This window comes from Phaenicophaeus curvirostris, chromosome 7 (genome assembly GCF_032191515.1).
Source record: "Phaenicophaeus curvirostris isolate KB17595 chromosome 7, BPBGC_Pcur_1.0, whole genome shotgun sequence".
Taxonomy (NCBI): domain Eukaryota; kingdom Metazoa; phylum Chordata; class Aves; order Cuculiformes; family Cuculidae; genus Phaenicophaeus; species Phaenicophaeus curvirostris.
Genome location: NC_091398.1, coordinates 31,075,991 through 31,095,157, shown reverse-complemented (window position 1 = coordinate 31,095,157; position 19,167 = coordinate 31,075,991). Strand labels below are relative to the sequence as shown.

The following is a 19,167-nucleotide window of genomic DNA, read 5'->3' as shown; positions in this document are numbered from 1 at the left end:
AAGATTTAAGCTAGAAGCAGAACAAATTTCCTCAGGGTAAAGCACTGCAACAGGTTGTTCACGGGGGTGGCAGCATCAGAGCGCAGGAGGGGCAGCTGCTCCTCAGGGCTGGGAAGCCAGGAGCCGTATGCAATGCTACAGCTGGCAGGGCAGAGTCCCACCAGATAGAGCCTGTTGCACTGTCCCCAGCAAGGGATCAGGGCAGGCCAGGTGAGGCAACCCCAAGCCCAGGTCATCAGGCAAGTTCCTGGTGATGAGGCAGATCCAAGGTGCAGCCAAGGAGTCAGACAGCAGACTGGGATCAGGAGAGTCCATGGCCAAGCAAAGCAGGGCTGTGGTGGAGTTAGAGCCTGGCATCCTGCGGCATTGCTGCAGCAGGACTGATGGCCCTGGACTGAAATAAGGGTCCTGGGCCCAAGGGCAGGAATGGGGGTTATTCCACAGGAGTCTGATAAGCACCATTCAAGCCACCGACACCCTCAGAGCCATGGCAGGTAGAACACCACACCACATAGAAAGACTGGAGGTTGTCAAGAGCAGGCTAGACAAACTCCTGGCATCCAGACATAAGCATTTCTGATCCAGCCTTGAGGCAGAAGGAGAGACCAGACAGCCTCTAGCCCTGCACTCTTTGCTTTGACATCTTAAGTTTGATGCCAGAAGTCTGAGTTACTGAACATCTGCCGTGGCCTGTGGTGATGCTCCAAATGGGATGCCTTGGACAGAATGGAAAGGTAGCACGCCAGAGCTCCTAAAGGCTCAAGCTTCCCCACTTCTGGGGCAAATATAGAAGACGTTGATAATTTACATCTTTAGGCTTTTTATTGTATTTATTATTCCAGTCATATAGTTACACTGACTACATTTTCAGTTTGGATAATCTGCTTTCACCTCTATGTCCACAAATGTTCTCTATGGTTAATATAAATACAATGGATGGTAAATACTAATGTGTTAGCCATTTCTATATAGTAGAAAGTAAATTATTTCTTCAGCTGTGCTTTCTTTGGTCCTGAAGATTTACAGTTTTCATAATCAGATCACTTGCTCACCCAAGTCCTAGAACTGTTGCCAAAGAAAGTATATGCATGAATTAATGTCCACTAACAAACCTAAAATTATAGTCAGGTCACACTTCTGCAAAATTAGCATCCTTCCAGATGTTACAGAAGTAATTATTTCCTGTAGTCACACTGTTAATTTTACCTGTATTTTTATAACTCGTAATCATTTTGCACTTCCACTTTTTCTTCCCATTTTACTTATGGAGTGTTTTTGCTGTAACCGTTCTTAATAGTGCCAAAACTGTGCTTCAGGCACCCAGTTAGTCTCTGATACCACTGATGCTTCCTATAGATCTCACCCCTAATCCTCACAGCACAATTCAAAAAGAAAAGCCTGGTCCAACTCTCATTTAAGTATTTTGGGTGTGATATTGTATTACAGAAAAATTTGTCTTCATCTGAATGAAGAAAAATACCACGTTTTATCCTGTGATACATTTTTTATTTTCACTTATCTCCAGGTAGAAGGGAGAGCTACAATGCCCATAGGCAGACTGGCTCACCCAAGAGAGGCATCAAATCTCCCAGATTTATTTGCAAGTGTAATAACTATTGGATGTTTTACTGAAGAAATTGAGTGTCCAGAGTTTTTAGCCCTGTCATGTAAACAGGTTGGAGTTGTAGGCTTACTCATACTTTCATGTTACCCTGGATGAATACACTGTATATTGTGATTTTGAGTTAATGCTTATATTGAAAAAGGAGACGGAGTAATCACAAGTTTTAACCAGCTAACCACTAACCCAGCTGCTGTTTTTGAAGTCAGGAGGAAATATTTTTTAGGAATTAGGTTTAACTATATTCTTTCAGAGATCAATAAAGCAAGAATATTTGTAGTAGGCTCTTTTCCAGCTTTTTCCTTTCCAAACAATTCACAACAGATTAAGCACTGGGGAAGACATCTGGAGAGACAAGGACAAAGGTTGTAAGCTTCAGCTAACAATTTGCTAAAGCTGTTTCAGCAGTGCTATGCTGTAACTGTGAGGGTAAGCCCCAAAGAGTTCTTTTGTTTCCAGCATCACTCTGCAGACATGACTGATTAGAAGTATCCTGGTTCTGTCTTACTGCTCCTCACTCACTCTGATTTATGTATAGTTAATGTAGATGACTGGAGCAAACTTCTCATGTCAAAGGAAACAGATCAGCATCTTTTCATCACTACCTAATATTCAGACAATCTCTGACAAAGAAACCCAAGAATATGAAGGAAACTTGGTACCTTAACACATGGTTTTAGTTACTAAGAAAACCAAGGGGCAAGTAGTGGTTTTGGGTCGAATGGCAATTGGTAGTCAATTTGTATGGGAGGCAGATTGCAGTCTTCTCACATTACCTCAAGAAACTGGAATTTAAGAACTTATCAGTTAATGCTGACAACCCAGCAAACTCAGTCACAGATTTCACTATGTAATTTAAAACCTGCCTAAATACTTCTTACAGCACCTAAATGCATTGCTTTTTTAATTCTTTTAGCCAGTTAATAGAGAAAAGAAAATGGATTTGTGATTTTCTGTAATCAGTTGAAGACAAGGTTGCCGAGCTGACGTGACTGGTTAGATTTATTGGTGTGATTGATTCACCTGCAGATTTTAGGAAAGGTCCTCTCTTCCTCATCTCAAATACCTGTGTTGGGCAAGTGTTTACATACTGTATAGTTCCATAATTCATATATGGAACCATTTGGAGGCTTAGCAGAGCACTGTTGTTGTATTGGTATAACCAGCTTTATTTTCAAGCTCAAAGCTTTAATTCAGAGGAGATTAGGCCATGGATGTGAGCAAGGTGATAGATTACACTGAGGTAATCAAGAGTGGACTTGAATTTAAAAAAAATTAAAATGAAAACATTCTGAATCAGAATCACAGAATCCTTTATCTTGGAGGGGACCACTTAAAGCAGAAATTTGCAATAGAACTATATTATTTTAAGTCTCTCAGATATCATAACTTACTTATCTATAAATCTGCTCCTAAAACAACAAGAGTTGCCTGGTTTAACTTTGGTGAGACCAAATTCATTGACCTTTGTCTTTAATACTCTTACTGCTAGTATTAATTCCAAAACCTGCCTCATAGGAAATCTGAACAGACACTCTAATTAGATGCAATTCTCTTTAGATATTTTATTTGCTGTTCTTCTTTTGCTTCATTTCTTTTTCTAAATTAGAATGAAAATGAGAAATGTTTTGAGAAATTTGTCTGTTGTTAGAGTTTGGTCTTCCCCTAAAACCATCAGATTCTATATCTGCTATTAAACTTATGGACTGTGAAAATAGCCTGCGTGGTTTTAAAGATAATTTCGATGTCACAGTAGATTTTGTATTTAGTGGAGCAATAAACAAATTGGGCCATGGAGTTTTAGCCGAAAATTACTATTTTCATACATACACTTCCACTAATAAAACATTGTCCCTATCAAGTTTGCCTGAAAAGATAAGTATGGACAAAGATTCTATGAAATACCAGAAGAATTGTCCTAAAGTTACTTTAAAATGAGCATTGATTTATCTTAATGAAATAACGAGTCATTTTCTGACTTAAATACAGCTCTGATTATTTTACGTTCACCTGGCGCCATCTGTGGGACTCAAACTTCACACACTAGTACTTTGTACAGCATAAAATCACCAGTTTTCTGAAAAATCTAGGTTGTCATCCACTCAGAAAGGTCAAAACAGCTTGAAACTCCGTGATGTTTCCTACAAGTAATAACTCAATACCTTTATGGTCTTGTCCTTGTGAGAACGTCTCAAGGTGAAGAGCATTTAATGTGCTTCACATAAGATATTTCACGTAAATGTGAGCAGACAGGCCAAAGCTGAGTTCTTTTGATTTTTCCCACTATATTTCCATATTAGGAAGAAGAAATACACGACTCGCACACTCATGCATTCCAAATACATCACAAAATCAAAATGTGATGACAGCCTTCTGAACCACACAGATTGATGGGTCTGCCATGCAGTGAGTCCTGTTGCAGCTTTCAATGCGTATAACTGAACTAAAGCCTATCTTTGACTGAGACGTTGAAAATACAGTAGATCACTTTGTGGATTATTTTCTAACCTACTTTAAAATTGCACCACAGTTCTAGGGTCCATAACATCCAGTTTAATCGCCTCATTATATCTTTACCCATTAAACTGAAAAGTTCCCTACTAAGTCTCTGCTTCCTCTAATAGCCATTTTATTGCAAGCAAGACATCTCATAAGCCTGCCTGTCTTTGACAGATGATGTGCCTGTTTCCTGTAGATTTTATTCCAAACCAAATATTCATTGCTATTCATCTCTCTTTTCCTGTTTCTAATTTGTAGATTGAAAGATAGGTGGATACGCAAAAAGACCCTGTTCATTCTCTTTCCATCAGCAAAATTGTAGCTTTAATCCTTAATTGTACATTTGTGGGGGTTTGGGCACCTCCCAGAATATTCTCAAACAATAAATTCTTGGCCTACTTGTCTCATAAAAAGTTCCTGATTTTGTGAAATACTCCACACAAATTTTCAGTTGTAAACCATTCCAGAGGAAAGCTTTATATCAGTTTGTGCTAGCACTTGATTGGGCTTAGGTTACTAAGTAATTAGTTCACTTATTAGTGTCTAATTAGTACCAGTAGCATGAGACTTCCAGAACTCACGTCGAGTGGGAACATGACTTGGTTTTCCTAGGTAGGTAAAAAACCTTTTTCTCATGAAAGTGGATAGTTTGACAAATGTCTTCTCTCACCTTTATTAGCTATATTTTGTTATATATATTGTTTTATATTTTGTTTTCTCTCCTTTGTGAAACGAGAGTTTTGTTTTCCTGTATCTGAGAATCATCTCCTCAGAAATTTTTAGTCCCAGAAAGCTATGTTCTAAGTGTATTTACTTCTTCATAATTATTAAGCATATCAGTCTTGAATGTGGTTTGCTGTATCACCCTGGTATTTCAGCTTAAGAATATTATTAAATTGTTGCACTCACATCTATCAGTTCAATGAGAATTTACCCATAAACCCCTTTAAGAAAAAAAGTATCAATGGTTCTGGCACTGGTTTGGTAGTTGCCACATGTATTTTTGAGCTCTTTCCATTTTCTTCCATTTTTTTTTGTTTCAATTCCTTCTTTCAGCTGATCTCCTATTACAGTGCTCTTCCTATTTAAAATTTTTCAAAGAAAAATTGAAGCATTCTCCAAATTCCTGCCAGAAAATTCCTCTGATTTTGGGTTTGGTTTTTTTTGACAAGATAGTAAGCATCCTTACTATGTAGTTTTAGTTCACATTCAGCATAGTTGCAGTGCAAATATTAACACAGTAATACCCAATAACAACAGAATTTACACGTCGGGAGAGCACTGATGCTGAATATTCATATGCACTTCTGCTATGGTACTCTTAATAACATCGTAATGTAAGCACATGTTCAGCCTGACTAAATCTAATTGCTTTCAGTGCTGTGATTTCAGAAGGACTATTTATTTAGCTAATAAAAGCAATGATATGTAGAATACAAATACACCAGTGCGTGCCTGTGTGTGAAACCTGAGGAGGGACAATAATCCTTGCTATACAGAAGGAACATGCAGGCAGACTGAATTTCAAGTGAATTAGATGAGGCACTGAAACGTCCTGGGCATTTTGAAGACTCTCTGATCTAGAACTCCCTCTCCCCCGCCCAAATTAACTTGGAATTGAAGAAAACTTGCATATAATGAGACTCCATGAATCTCCCAAACTTGGGAGGAGGTCTTACCCTTCAGAATAGCAGAATTCTAGAACCAGTTTCCAGTGACTTATGAGAGGAAGAAAATAGCTGTATGATCTATTTATGAATGAAGTTGTACGGTGCAACCTGATCCAGTGGAAGGTGCCCCTGCCCGTGGCAGGGAAGTTGGAACTGGATAATCTTTAAGGTCCCTTCCAACCCAAACCATTCTGTTTCTATGATTCCATCATCCCTGTAAACAGGCATTTTCAAGGACCGCCAGGGAAGATCAACACTAGCTGGAATCTATTATGGAGAACAAAGAACCAACAGTTTTAGCCTGTATTCAAAACATGAACAGCTCCCTTTGACTTTGAGAGACCTTTTTTGAGTTTGGGTCTAATTTTGTCTACTGTGAAGTCAGACAGAAGCTTGGCCACACTGCCCTGCAAGCTTCTGTTAAGATAAATAAGATCAATTAAGTAGATTTAAAAATAGCTTAAAAAATTATGTAACACCTTACATTTATCAGACTCGGACAAAGTTACAATTCTCTTTCTACACGTGGTCATACAATGTGGTATAAATGTGAAACAATTCCAAGTTTCTTGAATTTCTCTCTTCAGCTCCGCACAATGTGCCTAAAAAGTAACTAAAGTAGCATAGCCCAATGAAGCTTGAGATTATTGTTGATTTACCTACTTTGAGTACTATAAAATTAAATAAATTGATGTCATGACAATATTGTTATAAAGCACGTAGAAAGTTATGCAAATCAGTGAGAATTTTTTTTCTGAATTATTCTTCCCATTGCATCTAAATAAAAAAATAATAAAAAGTAACAATTCTCATTTCCTCTTTGTCCATCAAACGAAATGAAGACTTATATAGCCTACACAGTCCTCACTTAAAAAGATGTCATACTACCATCTGGCAGTCAGTAAAGCGTGTGAAGCGTCTAAACCAACGAATCTGAAGTGTTGATTAAAAATATTCTGCCATTCCAATCAGTATCAACTATCAACATGTCAGACAAGAGGTTTAACTTTCTGTGCACATCGTGTCTAAAGAAATTCTATGCATGTAGCACTCTGTGCATGCAAAAAGCTGTTTGTGCCCAGAGCCCCAGCTGCTCCCCACAGCACCTGTGGTTCCCGAGGGCTCCCTGAAGCAGCAGTGGCAGCGCAGCACCAGCTATAAGAGGGGATAGAGGGGATTCTTTTATTATTAAGCTGAGAGGCAGGAGAAGGGGCGAGTAGGGCAGCTGGGGAGCAAGGAGGCTGGAAACTTGGGAGCTGGGGGAGCAAAGAGGTAGGAAACTGGGGAGCTTGGGGAGCAAGGAGGTGGGAAACCGGGGAGCAAGGAGGCTGGAAACTGGGGAGCTGGGGGGAGCAAGGAGGCAGGAAAATGGGGAGCTGAGGGAGCAAGGAGGTGGGAAACTGGGGAGCTGGGGGAGCAAGGAGGTGGGAAACTGGGGAGCTGGGGGAGCAAGGAGGCGGGAAACTGGGGAGCTGGGGGGGAACAAGGAGGTGGGAAACTGGGGCGCTGGGGGAGCAAGGAGGTGGGAAACCAGGGAGCAAGGAGGCTGGAAACCGGAGAGCAAGGAGGCTGGAAACTGGGGAGCTGGGGGGAGCAAGGAGGCGGGAAACTGGGGAGCTGGGGGAGCAAGGAGGCGGGAAACTGGGGAGCAAGGAGGCAGGAACCTGGGGGAGCTGGGAGAGCAAGGCAGGAAAACGGAATCGTGGGGGAGCAAGAAGGCAGGAAACTGGGGAGCTGGGTAAGCAAGGAGCTGGGGGTGTGGACCTAGGGAGCCGGGGAGAAGGGGGGCTGGGGATCAAGAAGGAAGAAAACTGGGGAGCAGTGAGCTAGGTGAGAGAAGAAGGAGAGCTGGGGAGCGAGGAGAGCCGGGGAAGCGAGAGCGCTGAGGAGGAAGCCGCAGGGAGCAGAGAGCGAGGGGCGATCAGACCTCCCGCCGCCCGGCCGCGCGCCCTCCCCCAGCCCCGCCCCCCGTTTCCCGCGCCGCCGCGCGGGGCGCTCCGGGCCGCCTTAGCCCCGCCCCCAACGGTCGCGCCGCGCGGCAGCGGGGCCGCCGGGGATTGGGCGGGGCGGGGGGCGGGGCGCCGTGGCCGTTGGCCCCGCCCCCTCGCGGTCGCCGCACGGACATGGCGAGGCGGGGCGCGCCGCGGCCGGGCAGGGTGCGGGCCGGGGCCGGGGCTGGAGGGACCCGGACGGAGGGCAGGCGGGGGTTGGTAGAATGAGGTGTCTGCCTGGGAGGCGTCTGTGTGTGCGCGCATGTCTCTGTGTCTCTCTGTCTCTGTGTGTGTGTCTGTGTGTCTCTCTCTGTGTGTCTCTGTGTGTGTGTGTCTGTGTGCGTGTGTGTGTGCGTGTCTATGTATGTGTATCTGTGTGTGCGTGTGTCTGTGTGTGTGTCTGTCTCTGTGTCTGTCTGTCTCTGTGTGTGTGTCTGCATGTCTGCCTGTCTGCATGTCTGTCTGTGTGTCTCTGTCTCCATGCCTGTCTATCTGTGTTTCTGTCAATCCCTCCATGTCTGCGTGTCCCTCGGTGTCTGCGTGTCCCTCCCTCAGTGCCTGTCTGTGTCTCCGTGTCTGTCTGTCTGTGTTTCTATCCCTCCCTCGGTGTCTGCATGTCCCTCCCTCAGTGACTGTGTGTGCCTGTCTGTGTCTCTGTGTGTCAGCCCCTGGCCCTGTTGCTAAGGGAATTCCTGTATCTCGCTGTATATGTTGGAGAGGGGAAGATTTAGATTAGACATAAGGAGGAAATTCTTCACCATGAGGGTGGTGAGGCCCTGGCCCAGGTTGCCCAGGGGAGGTGTGGCTGCCCCATCCCTGGAGGTGTCAAAGGCCAGGTTGGATGGGTCTGATCAACCTGATCCAGTGGAAGGTGTCCCTACCCATGGCTGGGGGAATGGAACTGGATGATCTTTAAGGTCCCTTCCAAACCAAGCCATTCTATGATCTGTGGGATCTTGTGAGAATTCATAAACCTTCATGTTGTACAGGCAACATTTTGTGCAATGAAACTTGCTAGATTCAGGCAGGGCGCCTTGTCTTTGGTTTGAGAGCTGTAAGTCATAGAATCACTAGGCTGAAAAAGACCTCCAAGATCACTGATTCCAACCAAATGAATTGGTCTGCCTTAGGGAAGGAATTGGCAGGTAATAGTGGTTTCCAACCGTGTGAAAGTGCTTCATCAAAATCAAGGTATATTTCTATGATCAACAGGTATTGTCTTCTGGAAGGCTAACAGGAGGAGCAGCTAAATTGACAAATGGAAGAAAACAGTAAGGCTTTAATCATGAATATTGTCTTAAGACTGAGTGTACGTATGTTTGGGAGTATTGTACTTGTCATACCTCAAACTGGCCAAAAATTCTTTATATGTGTCAGAAAACTATTCTAGCTGACAGGCAATATGGGCAGGTTCTAAGCACATGAATAGACAGACACAAACTCAATAGAAATTTTTCCTGTAGAAATACAGGTTTGACTGTTTCTGTGTTTTAAGTATAAAAGATTGAATTTTTATGGTTAATGGTTGTATGTAAGACTGTTGAGCTGTTTGTGCTAAATATGTTTGTTGCAGCAATGCAAAGTTTTCAGAAAGAGGAAGATTATTTCTTGTTGAAATTAATTTACTTTAAATTTTTACTTTGCAGCACACCAATGAGTTAGTATAAACAGATAATGTGACTCTTTCAGGTTTGGCTTAAGAAAAGGACGTCATTCTGAGTTGGAGTCTGGACACTCTTTCTATTCCACTGACTCTGATGATCAGGTAGTTAACTGATTTCTTAATACAGTCTTCTCTGTTGTCTAAAGAAAAGGAAATTGGACTACCTTAAATAATAGAGGAAACCCAGGTTAATTTAGATACTACTGTATCTGGACTAGAAGCAGCTCCTCCAAAGACAGCAAGAGTGTCTATATTGCATTGTGCATCCATGTGTAAGTTAGCTGCTGCTCTATGCAGTGAGTATGCCTCTGACAAGTCTCATTAAGGCAAAGGACATATTTTGCAAGCACAACTATGCTCTTTATGGACTAGAGCTGGCCTTGATAGAAGTATAGCCATACTGGTTAGGTTTTGTGCCAAAAAGAGCGAGTTGTATGGAGTCAGTGATGCAGCATTGTTTTCTGTGTAGTGCTCAGTCAGTCATCCCCAACATAGAAACAGGCTGTAGATAAGAGTATCGCTGAAAGTGAAAATAAGAATGAAAGTCACACACATGCAACGATGTAATTTAGGTTTTTGAAATATTTGCATGTTTGCAAACTCTGACATCATTGCAAAATAATACATGGAAATTCACATGGTTTTGCTGGTTGCCAGTTGTTCTTTTTCAGGTGACATAGTAGGGAGCACTCCTCTCTAAAATAGTGTCTTGGCTTACTGACAGAGAACAGTGATACTTATTTTCTGATTGTAGTATTCTTTGTGCAGGTTGATACTATTCATAGTGGACTTGACCGTTGTGCAGCTTTACTGAAGAATATTTTACAGAATGAAGCTACAGGTTGTACCTAATGAAATTTTAAGTTAGATTTTTAGTTTTTATAAGACTGTTCTTACATGTTTTGTTGACAAGTTTTTGTTTTGACTACTATTAGGAAGGGAAACTGCCCGTAAACAACCTGGGAAAACCACTTCTGTTAAAATTACTTCCAAGCCTTTGCTAACTAAAGGAAATACTTCCAAGAAGAAAGAGTTGAAAAAACCCGTTACTCCTGCCCATGTCCGAAAAGAAATTGGTAAGTGGGCTTTCTTGAGCTTGTTTTCCTTTAGGTTGATCCAGGGCTGCGTCTGCCAAAGGATGTAGGCATTACTCATTGCCTTTTAGAAACCTGAAATGTTTACTAAGCCGTTACTAAAATTTACAAATATTTGAGCGTAATTTACAAGGAGGAAAATTGAGTGCTTTAGAAATGGAAACATCATCGAGTTTACCTGGTAGAAAGTGTGGAGGAGGCTGATAATATCTACGCCCCATGTCTCTTGGACAGGGAAGCTTTGCAGTGCTTTGTCTTTGTTTGGGATACATCCCTATAAACTGTCCTGGAGTTAGGTGTGCAGACAGGCTTTTCTCAAAGATCGGTTTCTGGAAACAGGAAAGTGTTGCAATAAATGTTAACTCAAATAGTTTAGTGGCCAGAGCACTTGAATGGAAAGACAGATGGATTGCTGTAGGCTGAGTTGCTCTCAGCTGAAATATTTCACTTCTTAGTGTTTCTCCCTCTCTCCACCCTGTTTCTTTTGTGTGATTTCTAATCAAGTCGGTAGGTGGGGCCAGTACACAAGGTGTGTAGCAGAATGCCTGTTTTGTGAATTGTAGAAGGTGAGCACATAACTGCTGTCTTTCCAGCACTTTAAAAATACAGAGTTCTAGTTATAAGCAACATAAGAAAATAAGATTTGGAGAGTGCTTTGGTATGGATTATTCCAAATGGTCCAAAAGTTTAGGAAGCAGCTGAGGGAGATTTAAGAATTGCATTTTAGAACTAGTCTTCTGTAGGAGTAAATCTTTCTGCTTCTTTCAAGGACAGCAGTCTGTCTGTTGGGTTATGTTGCTCTGTCTGGAAGAAAAAAAAATGATGGATTAAGTTGCTTGTGAGTAAAAATCTAACTGCAATATTAGACTGCAGAGTCTTTTGGTTTTCTTCTTCAAAGGAACCTGTCAGAGTCTGCCTGACAATACCATGCATTTCTGTAGATCAAGAAGACAGACATCGTTACCTGTTTTTTTTATTCTTTTCTCAACAGTGCCAATATCAAACAGAAAACTTGCCTCGTCTTCCTTACTTTCTACTGAGAAAGAGCTTTCCAGTGCAGAACAGAATCGAATGGTTAAACCAACCCATGTGCCTTGCAGTCAGCACTCTCCTGTGATGCATCAGAAACTGTGTGAGCATGTGCAAACTCAGATGTCTCTCATAACTGGCCAACCGCCATGGAAGACTAATGAAATACCTGCTGTAACTTCTTGTCCTACCTCAAATCATGGTTAGTGGAACTATTAACAGAGATCCTGCGATTTTACTGCATGAGTTTGGCTCAAAATTGTCCTGATCTATCTGTGTTGCTTTCTTTTAGGATGTCAAAATGTTACAGCTTGTAATTACCAATTACCTACCTCCACACCAGCTGTGTCCCTGCAGCGGTCAGCTAAACCCTTATCTACTCGTTCAGTAAGTGTTTGATTCAGACTATTAAATAAATGTATCTGTAAATAGGTAGCACTAATTTTTAAACTTTATTAAGTGTGAGTTTTTCTTGGGTTTATGTTATAGTTTTCCTTAAAGAATAAAATTTATATATTTCAACCTATAGTGATAAACAGAATAAATAATGAGAGAAAAGACTGCTATTTAAAAAACATTTTATAAATCACCACAAAAAATGAAATTCAACTGGCTGCTTGTTTCTGCAAGGTGAATGGAAGGTAAAGGAAATTATTCATTACTGTTGAACATTACATTCTTAGCAATACACATTAGGATCATTAAGTAACTCCTGATAAAAGAAATCATATCTCCTGTAGCTTTTCCTTGCGAATTATCAAGTTAATTATTTCTTCAGGCACTGTGTATTATCTTAGAGACACACTTTAGAATACTTGTATACTTCAGGGTGTACAATAGAGCTTATAGTGAGTACTTAGCAACTGCCACCTTGGGAAATGTGGTTAAGTCACCTTGAAATTCTAAGACTGTAGTCTTACCTTCCGTTTGTAGGCAGTCCGTGTATAGCTAGTGCTGTCCTTGACTTTTAAGAAATAAATCTACTTACAGTGTTGTTTTCAATATTATTCTTGTTCTGGTTTGATTCAAGGAATCATAAAGCAAAAACCAAAACACTGCTGAGTTGGGTTTTTTTCTGTAAGAACAGCTGAAAAAGTACCATGGTTTAATGCTGCCAGTAACATTTAAGATAAAGGTAATCTAAACCTGATTTACATTGTAATTACTCCTTAATATACTGGAAAATTATGTAATGAATGACTTGCAATTGCTTTTATAATTCGCGAAGAATGATTAATACTACGTTGAGGCAAACAATGGGGTTTTGTTGTTCTTTTTTTTTCATTTTTTTAAAACTCCTTGTTATTTTTTGTCTATTATGAATGTTCTTTATGCAGAATGTTCCTTTAGATGGTAGCGGTGAATGTGTGCCAGAGATGAGAGGTCCTGTGCTTTGCCCGGCAGTTCCTGCCGCTCCTACTACTGCTGTGCAAGTACAATCTGCTGCTGCTTTTCCTAGTGTGATCCCCTGTATAGCATCAGGTGCATCATGTAACTCTGCAGTGCCTGCATTCATCCCATCATCTTCTGGCAGAGAGATGACTCCACACATCGAGCAACAGATAAAAGAAGCAGATTTGATAAGATGCATACAATCTCACCTGGCCCTGTTACAGTCACATGATGTGGTGAATGGCAAGGCTGAACAGAAGCACCAGCATAGTCCAGCAAAACATAATGCTTCAAGTAACAAAGAAGAGGATGCTTCCGAAGAACACAGTGAGGACGTGTTCAGTGAAGAAGATGGGTTGAAGGTACTTGACACATCCCCAGTGAGAGATAGAAGCTGTAAGACAAGTTTTGTAAAGAAAGTTCTAAAATCTAGAAAAGAATGCCCAGAAGAAACAGCCCATAAAGTTAAGACTGTAAAATATCTTCTGGGAGAGCTCAGAGCACTGATAACGGATCAAGGTGAGGACGTTTTCATTACACAGTACAATGATTATGTACAAATAAGAGAATAACTGCATTAAATGAGCGAGCACTTCAGCTTCTGGAAGATGTCAGATGATACGTGACATCTTAGAGTGGTTTTCCACACTATGTATCTTCATGTTTCACTCTGGATATGTGTTAAATTATTCTTAGGAGTATTTTAGCATTATCCTAGCAGGATAAAGCTTGTTCATTTCGAATACTCTTTCCCCTGAGAAAAGGAGCAGTGTAGACAGGTTGCAACAGCAATCCCACCAAGACAGATGATCGGTTATGATTTATCAAGAACCTAAAGCATAGTTTTCATAGCCAAGCTTAAAAATTTTAAATAAATAAGTACAGTTAAAATATTTAAGTTTTCTTGGAAAAAAAAAGTAGATACTATTACATCACTCTGTAGATTATTTAATGGCATATAAAATATTACTGTCCTATTACAGGTTTATGTTTACATGGTCTTTTTTTTTCCCCTCACCTCTTGCAGATGATTCAGAAATGTTAAGGTTGATGAGTGAAATAGAAGATTGTGTATCATTGCTCCCAGCTGTAGTGGAAAGTACGAATCTACAAGCTGAAATAGCACTAGCTTTGCAGCCTCTCAGAAGTGAAAATATCCAGCTGCGTAGGTTAGTAACTCATCAATGATTCTGCATTTACTGCAAATGCACCTAAAGCATCTTCAACTGGACTGTTCTAAATTGCATATTTTAGCATTATTATGGTGTAAATATTATGGTATTTTCATTTTTGTCTGTGCAGTATTTATATAGTAGAAAGTGTGTTGGTAAGGCTATATAGTTTAAAAATAAATAAATAAGATGTAGCAAGACTTCAGTTGATACTGTTTTAGTATCACCAGTTACATAATGATTAGGCCTTAGTCTTGGTGGAATCAATGTATCATTGTTTCTGAAAACAGCAGTATCAAGGTTGTTGGTCTGCTTATAATATTTTTGTAGTGTATTTTCAAATGCAAGAATGTCTCTCCTTTCAGGGAAGCTCTCAGGTACATAACTGTAGGACTTTATCTTTCTCTTAGTGTTTGATGGGAACGGTTGGACTCGATGATCCGGTGGGTCTCTTCCAACCTGGTTGTTCTGTGATTCTGTGATTCTTTGGTCTGAAGTATTTACCAGAACTTGTGCTGAAGAAATTTAGGAATGTAAGAAAAAGTCACTATTAAAGCTTTTTTAAATTTCTGAAACATTCTGTGGCATTTAATTCTCATAGAATCATGGAATAACCAGGTTGGAAGAGACCCACCGGATCATCAAGTCCAACCATTCTTACTACACTGTTTTAAAATGCGGTAGTTTTGAACTTATTCTTAAGTTTCTGAATTTGTGCTTTTTCACAATTTGCATTTAGGAGACTAACAATATTAAACCAGCAACTCGAGGAGCAAGAAAGAAGTGAGAAGACATCTGGACAGAGCTGCAACTATGAATGTGAAGTACTAATAGAAAATGATACTTGTTAGGAGAATTTTGTTAAAGCTTCATTTAAACAGATACAGACATATAAAGATTTATCTATATCAGTAAAAAAATAACAGCATGTATTGTGACTATTAGTGACAGCTGAACTAAGTGTTGGGGGTCTAATTATGCAACTACATTTGCATGGATTGTTATGCCTGTTTAGAGTCCACATAGTGAGACTCAGCACTTCAGCTGCCAAGCAGGTTATTTTTCCATATGTGCATCTTAAAATGAAGATGACAATAGATCATTAAGAAGAAAGCTTGAGTTATATCTTGCTGCCTCCAAAACCCTTTCTATCTGTAAGCAAAACTCATCTAACCAAGATTATTTGAGTAGTTTGATTTAGAAATTCAAACTGTACCACACAAAACACTTAAACTTCCTATGTTTTGCTTTTGTTAGTAGTTTCTTTGCAGTCCTTGAATGTGATGCTTCAAAGTCAGTTGAAAGAATCAGTGAAGGGCCTTGAATCGCTGCAGGCTAAAAATGAAGAACTACTTAAAATAATAGGAAATCAGAAAGAAGAAAATAAACGTCTGGCAAAAGATATTCATGATAAAAAAGAAGAATTGCTTGAAAACAAACAGCATTATGACATTCATTCTACCAGGCTCAGAATTGGTAAGTGGTTTTAATTTATTTTTTATTATGTGTTTTAAAACTTAAAAGAAGTAATTAGGTAATTTCTTCTTGACATTTTAGAAGTGGATGAGGCGCTAGCAAAGGTGAAGAGCCTTCAGTTTAAGCTGGAAGCTTCAGAGAAAGAAAATAAGATTTTGGCCATAACGTTACGTCAGCGTGATGCAGAAGTTAACAGACTGCGTGAACTAACCAGGTACTACTGGCTAAGCTATTGTTTTCCTTCTTGACATTGCTTTTATTCCCTCCACCTTGGGATTATTGTAATCTCAGTATCTTGATAGTAGCTAAAACTTTTCTTAGTAGTTACTTTTGCTATAATGGTGCTATAATTTTGTTAAAACAGAGTTGTAATGCTCCATGACTTGACTTGTGTTATAGAGTAAAAAGTTACAGGCCATAACTTCTGCGAAGTTTTAACTCTTAAGAGCAGAGCTGCTGGTAAGGATCTCCATGGGAAATACATGAACCCAAAAACCTACTGACATTTCCCTTGACGCTGTAGCATTTGGAAACTAACTCTTAACTTGAATTAAAGAGAGATTATTATTTTCTTTCTTTCTTTACGCTAGTTCAGAAATTGGTCTGTTCTTAAAAGAACTCACAGGGAGATCTGTCTTCAGGACACACAGCAAGCTCTTCCCGTGGGAATGAGCAGCCACTTTCTTTGATTGTATATACATTTGAAGTAGATTATGCCCAGGCATTAATATAGGTAAAGGTGGGAGTTCTTGGATCACTGAATGAAGGTGCTGTTACTCATAATTTTGGGAATTATTACTGTGAATTTATTTCATCAGTCTTTTACGATTAATATAGTGGCAAGCTGGGAGACGAACAGCATTCTGCATACGTACATACAATTTGTTTTGACATAATGTGCACAGGAAGTTAAACCTGTTGTCTGTCTTGTTTATCGTTGGTACTGATTGGAATGGGAGAATATTTTTAATCAATACTTCAGGTTCTTTAGTGGAAGTTTAGACACATTACACACTTCTACTCTACTGACCACCAGATGGTAGCATAATGACATGTTGTTACATGTGAATCTCTATAGGCCGTATACTTACCTATTTAAGCATTCATTTCATTTGATAGACAAAAAGAAAATGAGAAGAATTGTTATTTTGTTATTATTTTTATTTAGATGCAATGAGAAGAATAACTCAGAAAAATTTCTTACTGTTTTTGATAACTTTCTAAATGCTGTGTAACAACAGCATCTTGACATCAATTTATTTCATTTTGTAGTACTCAAAGCAGGTAAATCAACAATCTCAGACTTCATTGGGTTGTGCTATTTTAGTTACTTTTTAGGCACACTGAGCTGAGCTGAAGAGAGAAATTCAAGGAACTTAGAACTGGTTCACTTTAATACCACGTTGTATGACAACATGTAGAAAGAGAATTGTAACTTTTCTGCAGTCTGATAAATGTAATGTCTTGGTGTTATATAAATTTATTAACTATTATTTCTTGACTATTTTTAAGTCTACTTATTTTATCTTATTTATCTTAACAGAAACTTACAGGGCAGTATGGCCAAGCTTCTGTCTGACCTCACAGCAGACAACTTTAAACCCAAACTCCAAAAAGGTCTCTCCAAGTCTCTTTTGGAAGACCATGAAAAGCAGATGCAACCTGATCCATTTCCTGGGAGTACTTCGGTAATGAGTTACCTTAAAAAATTAGAAATGGATCCTGTTTTGACAGATACAGAACCTAAATTCTCAAATAAAAGTGGAGAATTAGAAATGCAAAATCTAGCCTATGAGAAGTTTGGTGCTGAAGGAGGTAAAATAAACAGTACATTCTCAGAAGAAGAAACATCAGCTCCAAGAATGCTACTAACCTCGCTGAAGCAAGATGCAGAAACAATTAGTGATTCTGGAACTTTAATAGATGACCAAAACAAGCTGAATGAGACTGTTTATATTCCATTGACTTGCAGTGCCTCTAAAAAACAGCAGCCAGTCCCTGAAACTACTGTTATGCCAACCCAAAGTAGAAGGGCTTGTAAAATGTTAGACTATCACTGTGAGCTCTCAAACTCTGTGCAGCAGAATGGATGTGAGGTTGCCAAGGATCCAACTATTCTGGATAAATTAAGTGCTGGGTACAGTATGAAAAAGGCTATGGAAGACACACTCAAAGTTACAGGAGATGAAGTGAGGCTAGAAGGAGAGAAATTCCACATAAGGCCAAAACACCCTCCCAGTGGAGCTGCAGAAGACTTCACAGATCAACCAGACCAGCCTCAGCCTGGTACACGTCGTCCTGTACCAGTGCTGTTTGAGGAAGAGATTTCTGAGAGAAAAGGCAGTGGAATAGCTGATTTTAATTCTGTTTCATTTGATGATATATCAGGGAGGTCTGAATGGAGTGCAACCTCTTTCTCAACATTTACTTCTCGAGATGAAGAAGACTTTAGGAAGACCTTAGCAGCCGTGGATGCCGACATAGCTAGGTTACAAAGAACTCTGCAAAATAGCATTAAACAATGAGTACAAGGAAATAAAACAGGGTGCACTTGTTTGGATTCTTAAGGTCTTCTGAAGTATATTTATTTAAGTATGGTACTGATATAAATGTTTGTATTTTTTTGGAATGAAATGACCAATTCCTAGCTGTTTAAATGTGAATGGGATTTGTTCCTCATTAAGGTATGATGCTGCTTCATTGGCTATGTTCAACTTGAAATAACTGGCATAAATACCTTTTTTAAAATTATGACTTAGGTTTATACTTTTTAATTGTGTAATTAAGAACAGCACTCGATAGCTGTTCAAGAAACAGGTGTGCTGTTATACAGTTTTTCTATTAAATCATAAAGTGTGTTTGCATGGGGTTTTTTGTGTGCATTGAGAAGGACATTGAGAGGGGTGCGTTTGAAGTCAGTTACAGATATAATAAAGGGAAATTTTTATTTCATTATAATTTTTTATAGAATTGGATGCATACTTCTTTTCTTGAAATACATGATCATAACTAAGGAAATTAGTTCCTTGCTCTGGTTCACCATGAAGGTGTGCAAACACTAGCATCAATATCAAATAAACAGGCAGGACATCTTATCCAGCTGCATTGCTTACTAATCTAAGTTGAGTTTAATCAAGAAGTAGGAATTTAACTGGTGAAAATGGAGCTGCCTTGAACTTAAAAAGTGTTCTTCCTTAACTAGGTCAATCTCTTTAAATGGTGGGTTATTTTCTAATGGTGCAGGAGGCTACATTGAACAGCCTTGTTTACCAGGTTTATTTGTTCCCCAAAAAACAGTCGCAGGTATTGTACGTGGGCAAGAGCTTCCACAGGCAGAAGCTGGGGAAGAGCAAGCCACCAAGCAGCTCTGCAGGAACACTGAGAGTTATAATTGATGAGTCATAAAATCATAGGATGATAGAATCACTTGGTTGGAAAAGACCTTTGAGCTCAGGTCCAACCCTACCTGTCCACTACTAAACCATATCCCTGAGCACTTAATCTACTTGTCTTATAAATAGCTCCAGGGATGCTGTCTCAGCCACCTCCCTGGGAAGCTC

General features: G+C 39.8%; 1 protein-coding gene across 2 annotated transcripts; it reads left to right on the top strand.

Annotated features, from left to right (window-relative positions):
- Window positions 1-7,913: 7,913 nt before the first annotated feature.
- CCDC14 (coiled-coil domain containing 14) lies at window positions 7,914-18,565 on the top strand. 2 transcript variants are annotated; one of them, XM_069861452.1, is made up of 13 exons: window positions 7,914-7,946; window positions 8,994-9,052; window positions 9,471-9,546; window positions 10,213-10,285; window positions 10,380-10,520; window positions 11,530-11,769; window positions 11,860-11,954; window positions 12,905-13,478; window positions 13,987-14,128; window positions 14,871-14,950; window positions 15,392-15,607; window positions 15,689-15,821; window positions 17,151-18,565. In XM_069861452.1, the coding sequence occupies exons 1-13, from the start codon at window positions 7,914-7,916 to the stop codon at window positions 18,130-18,132; spliced, it is 2,844 nt and encodes a 947-aa protein (XP_069717553.1). In that variant the 3' UTR covers window positions 18,133-18,565. The 2 variants fall into 2 exon arrangements, with proteins under 2 accessions (XP_069717553.1, XP_069717551.1); XM_069861450.1 differs by having other exon boundaries at window positions 15,389-15,607.
- The last annotated feature ends 602 nt before the right edge of the window (window positions 18,566-19,167 follow it).

Excerpts from the sequence above, each read along its gene's own strand:
- CCDC14 (XM_069861450.1), top strand. The coding sequence starts at position 7,914 with ATGGCGAGGCGGGGCGCGCCGCGGCCGGGCAGG. Across the intron at positions 7,947-8,993 it reads GCGCGCCGCGGCCGGGCAGG|GTATTGTCTTCTGGAAGGCT; the intron begins GTGCGGGCCGGG and ends TATGATCAACAG. Across the intron at positions 15,822-17,150 it reads AGACTGCGTGAACTAACCAG|AAACTTACAGGGCAGTATGG; the intron begins GTACTACTGGCT and ends TTATCTTAACAG.